Source organism: Microtus oregoni, unplaced genomic scaffold (genome assembly GCF_018167655.1).
Source record: "Microtus oregoni isolate MIOR12 unplaced genomic scaffold, Mior012 000215F_ref0000472, whole genome shotgun sequence".
In the NCBI taxonomy this organism is placed as follows: Eukaryota; Metazoa; Chordata; class Mammalia; order Rodentia; family Cricetidae; genus Microtus; species Microtus oregoni.
The window spans coordinates 248,020-263,846 of NW_024544883.1; the positions used below are offsets into that span (position 1 = coordinate 248,020).

Genomic DNA, 15,827 nt, shown 5'->3' on the forward strand with positions numbered 1-15,827 from the left:
AGTTCGAGGCCAGCCTGGTATACAAGAGCTAGTTCCAGGACAGGAACCAAAAAAGCTAGGGAGAAACCCTGTCTCGAAAATTTTAAAAAAAAAAAAAAGAAAGAAAAACCATTAGACAAAGTTTCCTATGAGACAAAGGGACAATGCAGCATAGAAATAGGTAGTTGAATTTTAGGAGAATTTCTGTATTCTGAGTAATAAATTAGGTTTTGATCCTTTAATTACTAAAGACATGACCCAGTATTTTAGAACACATGGAGTAATTCATAACAATTGCAGTATTTTATCAAATGCTATTTAGGACCATTGCATTATTATTTATTATTTAAAAATAATTAAACTACCCTACAGAGAAATGTGTGGTTTGCATTATGTGTTTCCGTACTGTGATTTTCATTATGTTCAATTTTGTTGATTCTATACTTCTTTCAAACTCAACTCATCTCTCTATTTCCCTTTTCTTTGCTGGTACTTTGTAATTCTTGCTCATGATTGGCTACTGCTCTACTACTGACCTAGATGTCTAGCCCTTGCATTTTTTGCAACTGGTTCACACTATGTGGCTTTGACTGGCCTTGAACTTAACAATATCTCCCAGGATGCTGTGGTACTCCAGGATGCACATGCTGGTACTAGGGTACTTGAATAACCATGCCCAATTTAATTGTATTTTTATAACTTAAGAAATAAGAGTTAGCATGTAATTAGTCTTACAAACATTCTTGTAATATCTGTGAAACTATTTTTTTGTTTTAGAAAAATGAAACAAAGAAACCTTGGAAATTTCAAGCTAAAGTAGAAGGAGAGTGGTTTCATGGACCTCCCATTTTACATGTTGGTCCTGGTGAAATTGTCCAGTATCCTTTGACGTTCAACCCCATTTTGGAATGTGAAATTACGGTATGAAATCATGGAATCTTCCTTACATTATTAATGTCTAAATGAACAAATGAATAGATAGTAGCCAATTTAGTTAATTATACAAATGTTGTCTAACAATTTGTATGTTCTATAAACTTGATAGGTTGGTTGACTTAAAACATTTGAAAGGCCAGTATTTATCATGTCTCAGTGCTGATGTCTTATGGATATTTTTAATCTAGGTTATTTTCAGAAGCATGCTCAATAATATGAGATCATTGTTCCTATTCAGTAAGTCAGTTGCTACATCTGAAAATTCTCCTTTAGCAATATTTCTTTGACAAGGTGATAAATACACATATAATTGTTATATATGATAATGTTTATATATATGATTTCCAGAAAGATAAAAACTAAGAGCAAATCTTTTGTTTAATAAAATAATTTTATATGAACTGAAAGCTTCAGTGACTAACAAGCTCCTATTGTTGAGACTCAAGACATGGTGAGAGATTGGTATTGATTTATGACTGCTGACTGCTATAGAGTTGAAAATTGTTTTGTTTATCATAGGGTAAACTTACTTTAGAAAATGAAGTAGATGGTATGGCACACAGCATTGAAATAGATGGGATTGGTACAAAACCTATGGTCTTGGATCATATTGTTATATACTGCAAAGTGGGAAATGTGACAGATAAGTCCATAATAGTGCCTAATTATACAAAAAGTCTCCTGACATTTAAGGTAAGAAATTACATCCTTCTAAATACACTTTGAATTTTATGAAATACATTAATCATGTGAAAAATTTAAAATAATTTTGCCTAATGATGTAAAGAAATGGCATATAGGGAGATGATTATAGTTCTACTTTTTTTATTATTCCAACAGCTAAAAAATTTAATTTTAATTACTAAATGGGGTTAGCATATATCAAGTTTGTCATTGTTGTTTTTACTTTGTTTTTTTCTATTTTCTTTTGTCCTTATTTTATTTATTTGAGGTAGCAACTTGCCATAGCCTCAAATTACAGTTCTCTTTTCCTAGCCAGCCAAGTTCTTAGGGTACAACTACCTGCTACCATAAACTCCAAACAAGTTTTATAGTAAAATATTAGTGTGTAATTATAAAAATCTTTCAAGTTTCCTTATTTGTATCATGTTTATTTTTTCTTGAATAAACTATACATAATAATACAAGATAGTTTCAAGAAAATGTAGGCGTAATTTTTTTTTTAATATTTTGAAATAGGATATATCCTTGTAGCCCAAACTGACCTCAAACTCAAGATCTACTTATCTTAATCTCCTAAATGCAGAAATTGCAGGATATGCCACTGTGCTCGTGAAAGAGGAATAGGTGAGACTCTGCTTAGTCTGCAGAAGGCCCTGAGTTTAATCCTCAGCACCAAAAATAAAAATAAAATCCAATTCTTACTCTTCTTTAAGAATTGTAATGCATCCAATGTGTTTCTCAAAACGAGCTTCATCCATCAACCTTAGTTACCTCCATTCATCTTAAGAGGATATGGCAGAAATGTGGAAAGTCCCTAAGCTTATTCTATGTTTGTTTTAAATCCCCAAAATATACACTTTGGTTTAATTCCTCCTAGATATCAAAGCATATTCTTTGTAGTTAATATTTTATGTTAAAATTTCTCCTTGCCAGTACTAACTAAAACCTTTCAATATCATCTCTTAGCTTCGGGATATATTGTGTAGCCACTGATGTGGCCTTTATTGACCACATGTTATTGTCATGTTCATTATTTTTCACTGTATGAGTGTAATATATTCATATTCTCTCTCTCCACTTCTCTTCCTCCCCCTTTTCCTTGCTCATCCCTCTACCTTTCTCTCCCTATTTATTCTTTTCTGTCTTATCTGTCTCTCTTAACTCTTACTCTCATATCCAGGACTTTCTGGATGCTAGACAGATGTACCACTTCAGCTCTAATGCAATGTTTTATATTCATGTTTTCGTTCATATTATAAAGCATAACATTGAGGCCTTGAGAACATAATAGTGCATATTTTATATTTTTAGCAACCAATGTAACCATAAAGTGTGGCATTAAAACAGGGGTGGAGAGGATGAAGGTACATAGGTAGGTTGGTAAGAAAGGAGATGACTTTTTTAGTACCCCTTCTCTACTTTCAGAATTTATTAACAAGTAGGGAAACCTATCAAGAGTTTTTTAAAAACACATTAAAAAAAACCCTCCAATTATCCTACATCATTTATTTACTTTATTTTGTTCCCATGGCAAAAATAGTGTCTAGGTTGTTACTTTAAAATTTTACCTTACAGAAGGAATGCAGGTTAAAAATGTAAAGCAACTAAATTTTCATATGGGTCTATGCTTATGCAATTAAATGTAAATTATTCTCACATGTAAGCATAATGGATGATGTGTTCTTAGCATTTTAATACACAAATCAGACTGAGTCAATACATATCCAGAAATTGAAATGGTGTATCTTTTTGTAGGTCTATTTTTCATTTTAGCCCTTCTACATATTTATGTAGAATAAGACACCTGGACTCAGCTTACTTACCCATTTTGTTTTGTTGATGGCAATATCTAAATTGTAGTCACGATCTAACTTACAGCCATCATAACAATTTGCATATCTACATCAGTCATCATATCATATTTTACAGTGCTATTTATGTTATACCACAAAGTAGGAAAACAAATGGATAAGAACAAAACTGTCCAGCTGATACACAACCGCCTGAAGCTGAAACTTATTCCAGACATTGAGAGAAATAATACTACTACTTAGTCAGGTTTCACCATGTCCTTGCATTGAGTCCTCTCAATACATATGTTCTCCATTCTCATTCATTTTTGTTCAGTCTGTAAAATGGAATTTAATCCAATGTGATCAATATGTTTGCTCTTCTTTCCTCTTTCTCTCTCTCTCCCTTCCCCTCCCTTTCTCTTTTTTTAAAGATTTATTTATTTATTATGTATACAACATTTTGCCTTGATGTATGCCCACACGCCAGAGGAGGGTGCCAGATCTCAGTACAGATGGTTGTGAGCCACCAAGTGGTTGCTGGGAATTGAGCTCAGGACCTCTGGAAGAACAGTGCTCTTAACCTCTGAGCCATCTCTCCAGCCCCCCTCCCTTTCTCTTAACTGTTCCTTCCTCCCTCTACCAATCCTTCACCTTCCCTTTCCTTTCTTTGCCCCCTTTCCCCTTTCTTCCTTTCTCTTTCTTCTTCCTTCCTACCACACTTTCTTTCCTGTTCCCTACCCCTCTCCATGCTTGTTGTTTCATTTATTTCAGCATATACATATTCTTAAAACTTCAGCACTCAGGAGGCAGAGGCGGGCGGATTTCTGTGAGTTCAAGGACAGCCTTGCTTACAAGCTACAGAGAAACCCTGTCTCAAAAAAAAACAAACAAACAAAAAAAAAATTCCTACAGTCAAAGACTTGTATTCCACTTGTATTCAAGTGCTTTTGTCTTTTATTTAAATAATTCTGTAAATCTGTTAATTCCTAAAATCTTTAATGGGATAAATATATCACAATATTCAAAAATCTGTAAATGAAGGAGTACATATTTGAGGAAATCTCTAAATGCTCTTTGGAGTAAAGATTGATGAAATTTGGGAACCTGACCTGTACGTATCTCATTCTGCATACCTCTGCGACTTTGCACCTGTATTAGCACCTGTAACACATACAAATAATGGAAGTCTTTCAAACAAGAGGATATGCAGCTTTGGTATGGATCTATATTTGACCTTTCTTAAGTTACCCTGGCAATATCCACTAGCAAGGTTTTCTTATTTAGCTTATCTAAGAGATCTGTTTTGATAGAAAGATCCTGTTCTCAGACTATATGTCAAAAGCACTCAATTATTTAACTTTGTCTTTGCTGACACATATAATATAAGTAATAATCAACAAAAATTAATTGTAAACTTCATATTATGAAGACCTGGAATATGAAATGCACTTATGCAATATTGAAGGATGTTGTCTGTCCTTTGGAATCAAGCAAGTCACATTTATGTATAGAGATTTTAGCCAGCTAAAGAAAGATGAGATGGTTGAACTTTTCACCTACAGCATACATGAGAGTTCTTTCTGAATAAGGCAGAATTTTATTTGTAATTTAATTTGTAATTTTAATAATTTATAAATTTAATTATAATTAAATTTAATTTTAAATTATTTATATATAATTTATAATTAAAAATAAAGTAAATGAAACAATCCTTAGTTATAGATTTAAAGTAACAGCAGAAGACAAAATTTAAACATTGCCAAAACTCAGACATCTGTGAAGCAGCAAGAAACATATTCAGCATATCACTAACAGTAGTACTTGAGAAGAAGAAAAAGACAAAAATAAATTCAAAGGACTAAAGAAAAGAATTAGTTCCAGAAATTAAAAAAAATATATTAATCTACGTATCTGAAAAGCTGATCCAATTTGAAATAGACAAAGTGAAAATGATCCACACCTGGAATACCATTTGATTTTTTTAAACACTTGAAGAAAAAAAAAAAGAAAAAAAATGAGCTATCAAAGTAGAAATAGCAGAATGTGTGTCTAGTTACATACATAAAATAGATTCTCAGTAATATCAATATAACATTTGGAAGGCTGGCACTGTAGAATTGCTTTGCGTTCAAGGATACCTTGGTAAATAGTGAGGTCAGTGTGTTCCAGGCCAGCATGGGTTGCAGAAGGAAACCCTGTCTCAAAAATATGAAATGGAAAGTAAGGAAGGAGGGAAGATACAGAGAGGGAGATAGTGAACGAATGCTTGACTAGACAGATGAGTAAGTGCATAGATGGAGAAGCATGAAGTGTGCTAGTATGTCTGTTCAATAAAATTATGCAGTCTTCAAAAGGAAGGACATTTTTTTATTTGTGTTCAAATAAGATACAAAGAAAGGCCACAAACACAACGATACTACTCACATGTGCAACCAAAAATACATAAAATTTGTAAAGGCTAGGATTCTGTTCACTAGAGGTTATATGAATATATATGTGTGTTGATAATGTATGTCTGTCTCTGTGTAAGTTTATGTTCAGTATATTGTGAAAACAGAGGTATTTTTTATGGTTCATTTTTTTTAGGTAAATTCAGATTGATAATATGGGGAAGTCTACACCTGATTATTAAATCCCATACATGATAAGAGATAGCACTTTTGTCAACTTAAAATTTTTTTACAAAAGAAATTGCTATAATAAATGAAAACTGTAGCTACAAAATTTTCTATGTGGGCACTGAAGATACGGCTTAGGTGTTAAGCAAATCTGCAGCTCTTCTGGAGGACCCAGGTTCACCTTTTAGGATTCATATCAGGGAGTTCACAACCAGCTGGAATTCCAGGCACAGGGGACCCAAGGCCTTCTTTTAATTGTCCTCACAACCACCTATTATTCCAGTTCCACGAGACATGAGGCCTTGTTCTGATCATGCACCCACATATAAGTAGATACACACATAGGCACACACACACACACTCATAAACAAAAACTGCAATGTAAGTCTTTAAAAATGCTTTAAAGTGTTAGACAAATATATAAAGACACAATTAACTGAAACTTTAATAATGTTTGTGCCACAATTATGCATAAATATTCTTCACATACTGTGTTATTACTAACATGCAAACTCATTGAAATAGTCTATTTCTTGTACATCAAATTCCACTAAAAATTGCCCACCATCTATAAAAGATACTGATCATCAGTAATTACGTAGCAACAGAAAATAAGGTTCATTTTCTCAAAATTTATTTCCCTTGTTCTGTTTTTTCACAAGCCTATTATCTGTCGTCCCCCCCTTTTCTAATAAAGGCCATTTTCTTACTTCCTTTTCAGTGAAAAGTCCGTAAAATTAATGGAAGTAAATTACAATGCATTTTATGTAGTAGTTTATAGCACCAAAACATTTATCGTAGTATAACATGACAAAACAAAGAAAATATTTTCTTTTTGATATTACATAATTCTTATTTTCCAATCCATTTTTTCTAGGTAACTGCAGATCTCTCAATAGTGTGGGGAAATTCTTATATCACCATAGAACCTGACAGCTCAGTTCCATACACTCTCCATGTATGCCCTTGGAAACGTGGAGAATTCAGAGGTATTAAATGCACAATAAAATGTTTTCATTAGGTTCATTGCTAGGAGGGAAATATGATAATAATAAATAAAACTACAATTTATTCTTCTTTTGGACTAATGATATGGGAAAAGTCTTACTTTGTAATTTCACTCTATCCAAATAATTAGAGCTTCAGGGAATGTGTTTTATGCAAATATTAACTTTATCTTGTCAAGTTCAAATATATCTGTAGAAGAAATTTCTAGAAGTGGAATACTTAGTTAAGGGTGTTTATATTTGAACCTTAGGAGATACTTTCAAATAACTATATTAATATATGAACTCTAAGGCATTCTGTGATAGTGCCTTTGATACTATAGAAATGTATATTATAAACTTTCAACCTGTACTCAGTTAACATGGAAATAGAATTAATGTTTGGTATGTATGAATTATTCTTTATATCTAATCAAGTATTCATTTATATAAATTTCCCAGTGATACTTGAGCAGAATTAACCTACTGAGGAGATTGTTACATGCTCATTCAACATAATGTTAAAAGGGTATTAAACCTATTATAATTAAGTACTTATCATCTTGTGGTCTCTGGAAGTACTGATCTCTCATCCCTATTTGCCTTGATAAAGATTATCTCTACAAAGGGTCTATTATAACATGATAAAATTTGAAAGTGTGACCCTCTTTCAAGCATCTCAAAGGAGTATTATATTTTACTGTTGCAGATAAGCCAGAAAATGTGAAGTGATAGGAAATTTTAATTTAAAGTTTCATTCTGATTGTCTTTTTTTCTTTCCTCCTTATAAATCATACTACTTGGTAGATTTCTTTAATTTTAGAATTTTAATGTCTTTTATAAGAGAAAATGAGTTCATAAGTTTCACGTTAATTTGTTTAATTTCTTTTCTTTTTTTTCAAAGATAGGCTCTCAGTACATAATATGCTTCTCATTTAAACTTTGAGAATTCTTTGGTTGAAGCCACACACTCTCATACAAATTCATGTGTGTTTTCATAAATTATAATAATTCTTAATTTCCTATTATGCAGAAAACTTTGTATGGGTTTTGTTGCTTATGAAAAGAAGCCACAAACTCTTAAATATCATTGAATGTTTATAAATACCTTAGAAAAAAGGCCTTGGTCCAGCACCTGCGTGCGCGCGTGCACACACACACACACACACACACACACACACACACACACACAGAGAGAGAAACACAAGAATTCATGCAGGCATGCACATAAATTGTCACCTCTTTCCCTTTCTACTCCACCCATGTCTCACACAAACACACTCATATAAATAAATTAGTAAACACAACAAAGTAAATCATTTGCAGAGACCATTAAGCTGCCTCAGCATATGACAACGTGTGGTGGCAAGCGTGATAACCTCATATTAATCTCTGCAATCCCCATGATGAAAGGAGAGAGCCGACTGTCTTCTGCCCTGCACACACTCACTGGGGCTCATTGGCACTCATGCACATACATTTGTACTCAAATAATAACAAATAAATGTGACACATTTTAAAAATGATTTGTCCAAAGACTCTTCAAATTATTCAGCTAGAAATAAAAAGAATTAACAGGGAAGGTCAGTTTAGGCATCCTTTCCGCTGTTGTTTACAGCCTTAGCCTTGTGAATTACTGGGATTCCTAGAAAATTCCCGTGGATTTCCTAGTGCCATGTTTCTGGCTTACTCCTTAATGACTTCCTTTATCAAGAAATCTCGTTCCTTTCTCTCCCTCTCTCTTCTTCCCCGTTCTTGAGCATCCCTTTCCCTTGTTCCCTCATGTTCTCCTTCCTGCTCTACTTCTCCCCTCCCCCTGCCCTTCCACCCTCCCTTCTCCCCCACCTCACACTTCCAGTTTTCTCAGGAGATCTTGCCTGTTTCCCCTTCCCAGGGGAATCCATATATCCATGTATGTTTCTCTTAGGGTTCTCCTTGTTACCTAGCTTCCCTGGGGTTGTGGACTACAGACTGGTTATCCTTTGCTTTATGTCTGATAGCACTTATGAGTGAGTACATACTATGTTTATTTATCTGGGTCTGTGTTACCTCACTGAGGATAAGTTCCTTTTTTTTTTTTCTGTTTCTGGTTCTGTTCATTTGCATGCAAATTTCAAGATGTCATTGTTTTTTCCACTGAGTAGTAAGTACTCCTTTGTGTAAATGCACCACATTTTCTTTATCCATTCTTTGGTTGAGGGGGATCTAGGTCATTTTCAGTCTTGGACTATTGCAAATAATGCTGCTATGAATAACAATTTTTGGAAGCAGATACAGTGATCTACATTAAAGCACTGGGCCATGCTTCCAGAGACCACTGCAAGAGCTATAATATGAACAGAGGGATAAAGACCATGATGGGGATACCCACAGAAACAGCTGACCTGAGCTAGTGACTCTGGACTGATAGCAGGGGAGCCTGCATAGGACCAAACTAGGCCCACTGAATGTGCGGGACAGTTGTAAGGCTTGAACAGTCTGTAGGGCCACTGGCAGTGGGACCAGAGTTTATTCCTAGTGCTTGAATTAGCATCTGTTATACCCAAATACACGAAGTTCCCTCAAGGCCAACAAGGAAACCAAGTCCCATATGTAAAAGCGAAGAGCCTTTATTTTAATCAAGTTTGCAAACTCAGTCTATTCGTGTCCAAAATATTGGAATAACCGGAGAGCCTCGAGCTCAATTAGAATTTGGTTTTTATTGTAGTAAAGATGGGGATCAGGGGTTTCTGAGGTTCAGGACCTCTGAATGGCTGACATCTGTCTAGGGGTGTCTTGGTGAATGTGCACTGGCAGGTGATCCTATCTACAGTGGTTGGAATGCCAGGCATTTTTTTTTTTGAATGGTCTTTTCTTGGATGGGGGTTGTGTAATCTCAGGGTAAACTATTAAGAGTCCGGCCTCTTATTAAATTTATCAATGGCCGAGTTATACTCTGACAAAGAACTCCCTTTGGGTGACCTGTCCATATTTAGCTTATTATGGCTCGCTCCCACAGCATCTTAGAGCATATTCTCTTTGTCAGAATATCTTGCTTAGACTAGACACAGGAGGGAGGACCTTGGGCCTAGACTTTGTTGACTCCCCATGGTAAGTTTTACCCTTTCTGAAGAGTGGATGGGAGGGGAGGCTGGGACAGGCGGAGGAGAGGGAGTGGGAACAAAATAACTATATAAAATGAGAAAATATTGTATTAAAATTCTTACATTAAAAAATAACTGCATTATAGAAAAACAAGTAAACAATAAATTAATACATTTAACTAAAAAAAGAATTAACAATTCTATTTAATATGTCCTCCCTGTAGCCATTTTGTTGATCTTAGTGAGGCTGTAAAATTTCAGAAAATGATTTTGACAGTCATATTTCATGAGTCACCAGAGTGCCTCAGCACACTGTATGATCTTTTGATCAGCTAGAACACAGGTTTGTTCATTGTTTTGTACTTTACCATAGCATATCACACATAATGATAGACATGATATGATTACTGATGTCAATGAATTCAAATCTCATTGTGGGTTTAGAAATCTGTAAATTAAGCTAAAATTTGATACATGGAAAGTTTAATCATAGTTACAAGAAGCAGAAAATGGGAAGAAACATTAATCCTGAAGTGGGACTGTGAAACAGCTTCAATAGAGGGTAATGGATTGCTTAGGACCTTAATGCATTTTAAGCAGCTAATGTGATTGGGGGAAATAGTCAAGCAGTTGACACAACACTAGTGAGAACACAGTGAATATAGTTCACATAAATCAAAAAACAAATTAATGTTAAGGAATAAGTATTTGAATGGAATTCAGAATGACATATTGTTAAAAATATGTACAGTCCTTCCCAGAAGAACCATATTGTATATACCATTGAAATGGGTACTTATGCTTCTTCATATATGCCAAAGGAAAAGTTTCTGCAGACTATAAAAAAATATTTTTATAAAATAATTTTTAGTATTTCCTTGTAAAATATAAAATAATTTTTTAATAATTAGAATTATTTGAGACTTGACTTTCTTCTAGAATTTAAACCAAACTACTACTTAAAATCCTTATTATGCCATGCTTTGATTTTTGACATTCTAATAATGTTGAACAGTGGTCTTTAAGCAATAATCTCATAACAGCTGAAATTGGTTTATAAAAAATTTAATTTTAGTTTGATATGCTAGAAAATATATCTTCAAAAAATACCTTCTATTTTCTCAAATAATTGCAAATTTTAGAAAGTGCAAGTCAAAAACAAAAAAGCACAGATCATATCTGTCTTACCTATTTTGAAAATGTAAAACAGACATAGAATCTTCTTTCTGCCATTATTCAGTTTCTGGAAGCTATATGTCATACATATTTCCAGAAATAAATGTAAAATCATGCATATTCTTTAAATAATACACAGAAGATCATGAAAGGCATAAAGTTACAAAATGCTGATTTATTTAAAATTATCATGAATTCAAGTTAATTCTAATGAATTTTACTCATTTTAACATTATGAGAGCATCCCAAATTTGTGTACATTGTAACTGTGTCGATAGCAATAATAAGAAATCCATTCCTCTTTCTTTATACCTCCTCAAATACAATAATGGTTTTATAAATAAATATTTTATATATTGTACTCCTTTACCTATAGGGTTTTATTTATTTATTTATTTATAAAATAACAAGCAGAAATAATTTGTGGATGCTGCAATGTTATATTGTGATGGCAGTTTTACTCTTAGTAATAGTATAAGAGATAGTATATGAGATAGGAGATAGAATTCATTGAATTAACCATTCTCAGTTGAGATCAGTGTTTTTGAAGGTAGTAAGAATTGAAGGATTCACAGTATAATAATTTCCTCATTTTACTTTTCAGTATTCTTTTCATAGTGGTGTAGTTCCTGAATCTATATGCCTTTGTAACAATTTTATTAGACTTAGATATATGTTAATTCACCCTAATATTGAGTTTAACTTTGTTTCTTTTATCCATAGTGTTTTCTGGAGAATTAAGTAGCTTAAAATTTTTCCCCTCTACAGTTTTGCATTAGGTCAGTGTTGGGCATGCCAGGAGTCACTTTTGTTAATTTGTACCATGTCATCCATCAAAATTGTAGAACATAAAAATATATGTATATGTGTTTGAATGGATATCTGTGAACCTAAAGCATAATAACCATATATACCCATTATAATAATAGGTTGTTGGATGGAATCCTTATGTAGAGAGCGAAGATCTAGATTAATAATTTAAATTGCTGAGGAAGAAGCAAACTATCTGAAGCAGTTTTCAAATTAAATTCATTGTGGTGATCTCAAAGATTATGGTGGGCTGTTGTCAAATTTATTGTTAAAGGAGCCTGAAATTTTGAGGTGCATAATACAAGAAACAGATCTAGGTATGCAAAGGCAAATAAGAACAATGCTTCTATTTCTTGCAGATATTAATAAACTCAAAAAACATTTAAAAACACAGATAAACGCAGTGAATTAGTGTCATTTGTTTTAATGATATCAGGTATATTTGTATATTCCTTCAAAATGAAGCATGAGCTTGGGATAGATAAACTGATGATTATGAATTTCCAATTCTTGTCAAATCTTTATCTGCTGTCATTCAGTAATAGGAACAGAAAAATGTTTGTCTGATGATAGTAAAATGTTACGTGTTAAAAATATTGAAAACCCATAAAAACTATAATTTCTGCACAGAAGATCCCATGGACTATTCCTGCAGCTTAATTGATAATATAACACCAAATCTAGAAAATGTAATTTATTTCAAGCACTTTGTTTTATAATTTAGAGTTAAAAAATAAATACCAATTTAACACTGTAGTACAGAAAATGCAAACCGATACATGCTGCCTTGTATATAACTACAAATGAAACTAAAGCAAATCATGTGAATATATTCTTCTCTTTACTATATAGGATTTACTTGGAGATTTTGATGACTCCCTACAATATTTTAGATGCTGACCACAAATAGCCATTTAAGTTTAAATTTATTAAAGCCATATAGCATTCTTCTAGCTGCATGTTGCTAGATCTTCCATATTTTGTACATAAATATAGAAAATTACCTTATTTGCACGAACTTTGCTTGGGATAGGCATGACTCTGTTTATTATATTTGTCTCTGCTATGTGCTACTTTCTATCGTTCCATTGTATTTCATTATGTTCTAAGAATCTTCTGACTTAATATTGTGTTACAAAATGAAGTTTAAGCATTATAGGTGGTTCAGCCTTGGAAATGTATATTTAAATACCTTCACATAAAAGAGTATTTATTGAGATTGTTACATACGAGTAGATTCGAAAAAAAATGTTTGGCTTTGGCATGCAAATACTGAACCTAATTTTCTTTACCAGCACTATGCGAAAATAAAAAATAAGTTGTTATGTATTTTTAAACAATCTGATAACTAGAAATTTAAATAGTTCTAAATATGTAGCGCTTGTAAAGAGCTTGCCTCATCTGTGCTGAACAAGAAGAAATAAAATAAGCCATGTGATATTCTTCACAAATATTTACCCCAAATTAATATTGAAACCTTAATATATATAAAATGAGCATAAAATTATTAGCAATATACATTATATTTAGGTGGGTGTGTATACCTATTCATAGCACATCGCAAAACTATCACCATAATTACTTAATCATCGCATATGACTAATGGCTTCCATATTGTTCAACACAACCCTTAAACATATTGGGACCTTTAATCAGCTCTCTTGGAAAAAAGCATAGTCTATAAGCATCATAACACTTGTAAGTCTCACCCAAATAAGTGAAAATGCTTTCTTGCACGTTAATTCTTTCTATTATCCAGGAGGAATGTGAACAGTGTTATCATGCTTGGGGCACTGTCTACAACAAGGAATAATAAGGATATGAGTAAAGATGTCATCTGTAGAGTACCTTCACTGTACTGATTGTTTGATATGTACATTTTATTTTAAATTTCTTTTACATACATATATAATTATATTTTGTTACAAGATTAGCACTCTATAAAACTGTTCTCCACGGGGGAAAATGTTGCAAGAGTATGTAATAGCTTAAATTCAATACTAAGTAAAGCCTAAGAAAAATTTGATGTTTTATAGCAGTTATACTTTATACATAGTAAAACACTGCTAAATCCATTTGTGTAGTATTTATAGGTACTTGTCTAAGCTATTTGATTATGATGCATGTCTAGGAACATGTGTTTAGTCTTCAAATCCTGTGTATTGTAAGCTGATACTGAATGACCACAGCTCATTTTTTTAATTATTTTTTAAATATAAATATATTCACCCCAGTTTTTAATATTACTACCAGTTTTGAATGAGTCCAATTAACATAAAAGAAATTATAATGAATATTTCAACAGCTACAGTTTTATTTTTTTACTCTAGTGAATTTTATGACATTTATCACTTTTTACATTGTATTAGCTGAGAAATAGTCCAAATTTGCACACCACATCTAGTAAGACTATTTCATGAGAAACCATGCATTCATCAGAATCAGTTCTAGACAATGGAATGTGTGTGCATGTTGAGCTTTCTCTGCCAAAATCCTTTTTCCTGTCAAAATGCCTATCTTTGCCTGTTATTTTTCCTTCATAAGTTACTATACTTTAAAGATTTCTTGATGAGTATAACAAAATGGGGAAAGGTATAAAGTTTAAAACAACTCATTCCACAATATTAAAATAAAGAATACTCATTATTTTCTCTGTGGCAATTCAAAATTTCATTTGATCTCAATTTGTCTGAAAACCAAAACACTAGTGTTTCAAATATCTAGAACTTACTCTGTCATTTTTACCAATAGAATAACATATGTGTGCACTTCTTTACCCTAGACCTAAGACCACAGTTTGGCTAAGTGCCATAGAGATAGCATGCCAGTTTTATGATAAATGCAAAATATTCCATGTTTTAAATTCTTTTTGAAAAGATGAAATTTGGAATACTGTGGAATTTGCAATTGTAGAAAACAAAATAGTTTGTAAAGGAGATAATAACTAAAAATGTTATAAATGTCTTTGGAAGAAAATAAATAAATACAATCATCTAGGACCACTAAGTTAACGAAAACTAAAGCACACTAATTATTGGCCAGTTTTTCTTATTATAGGAAGTCTGTTGAAAACTACTATTAAGAATTTAATAGTGTATTGGGAGAAGCGGGATCTTTAAGAGGTAAAGTCTAAGAATTTTAAGGTTCATGAAAATTTGCTCTCAAAGGATGCCCTCTTCCTCCCTCTCTTTCATACCCAGAGAGATGGATGATGTGGTTATTCCCCACATCTCTGCCATGACAAGCTGTCCCCCCATCTGAAGCTACATGGTCAGTTGACTATGGACTGAAATCTCCAAGACTCAAACTGTTCTTTTTATAAATCAGCACACTAGTGTATCAGACAGAACACATTTTAGATTAAAGGATAATAAATCCTTCAGTCTGCTAAAAACAAAAAAGAATTTAATAGTGTTTCCTTAAAATTTCCATTAAACTGTTCTATAACCTCATCATATTTGGTATGTAATTCATAGTAATTTTGATGCTTGAGACTATTCCATATACTCCTCCCTTTTAAACTAACATCCTGGACTTATGTGTTACAGGTGCAATTACATTTACCGTTAAGAGAAGAGATGAGGAAGAGTCTCAGGAAGAAACAGATCCAGAGAAAGACATCTCTTCACAGGACACACCGTCAGATCCATCTACCATTATTTTTGAGGAATACTCAGGTAAAATTATACTAGTGAGCTTTATTATTGCACTCTGGAAATTCTGATCATCATGTCCCTTTAAATATACACTTATGCGCATAAT

The 15,827-nt window shown here is 32.8% G+C and overlaps 1 protein-coding gene across 1 annotated transcript in view; it reads left to right on the top strand.

Moving 5' to 3' along the window:
* LOC121445581 (cilia- and flagella-associated protein 47-like) overlaps nucleotides 1–15,742 on the top strand; it is a gene marked incomplete at its 3' end in the record, with an annotated part of 123,182 nt that extends 107,440 nt beyond the window's left edge. Inside the window, 4 exon segments of the mRNA XM_041647720.1 lie at nucleotides 757–900; nucleotides 1,435–1,608; nucleotides 6,888–6,999; nucleotides 15,614–15,742. Coding sequence (XP_041503654.1) covers nucleotides 757–900; nucleotides 1,435–1,608; nucleotides 6,888–6,999; nucleotides 15,614–15,742 — 559 coding nt within the window.
* Between the last annotated feature and the right edge of the window lie 85 nt (nucleotides 15,743–15,827).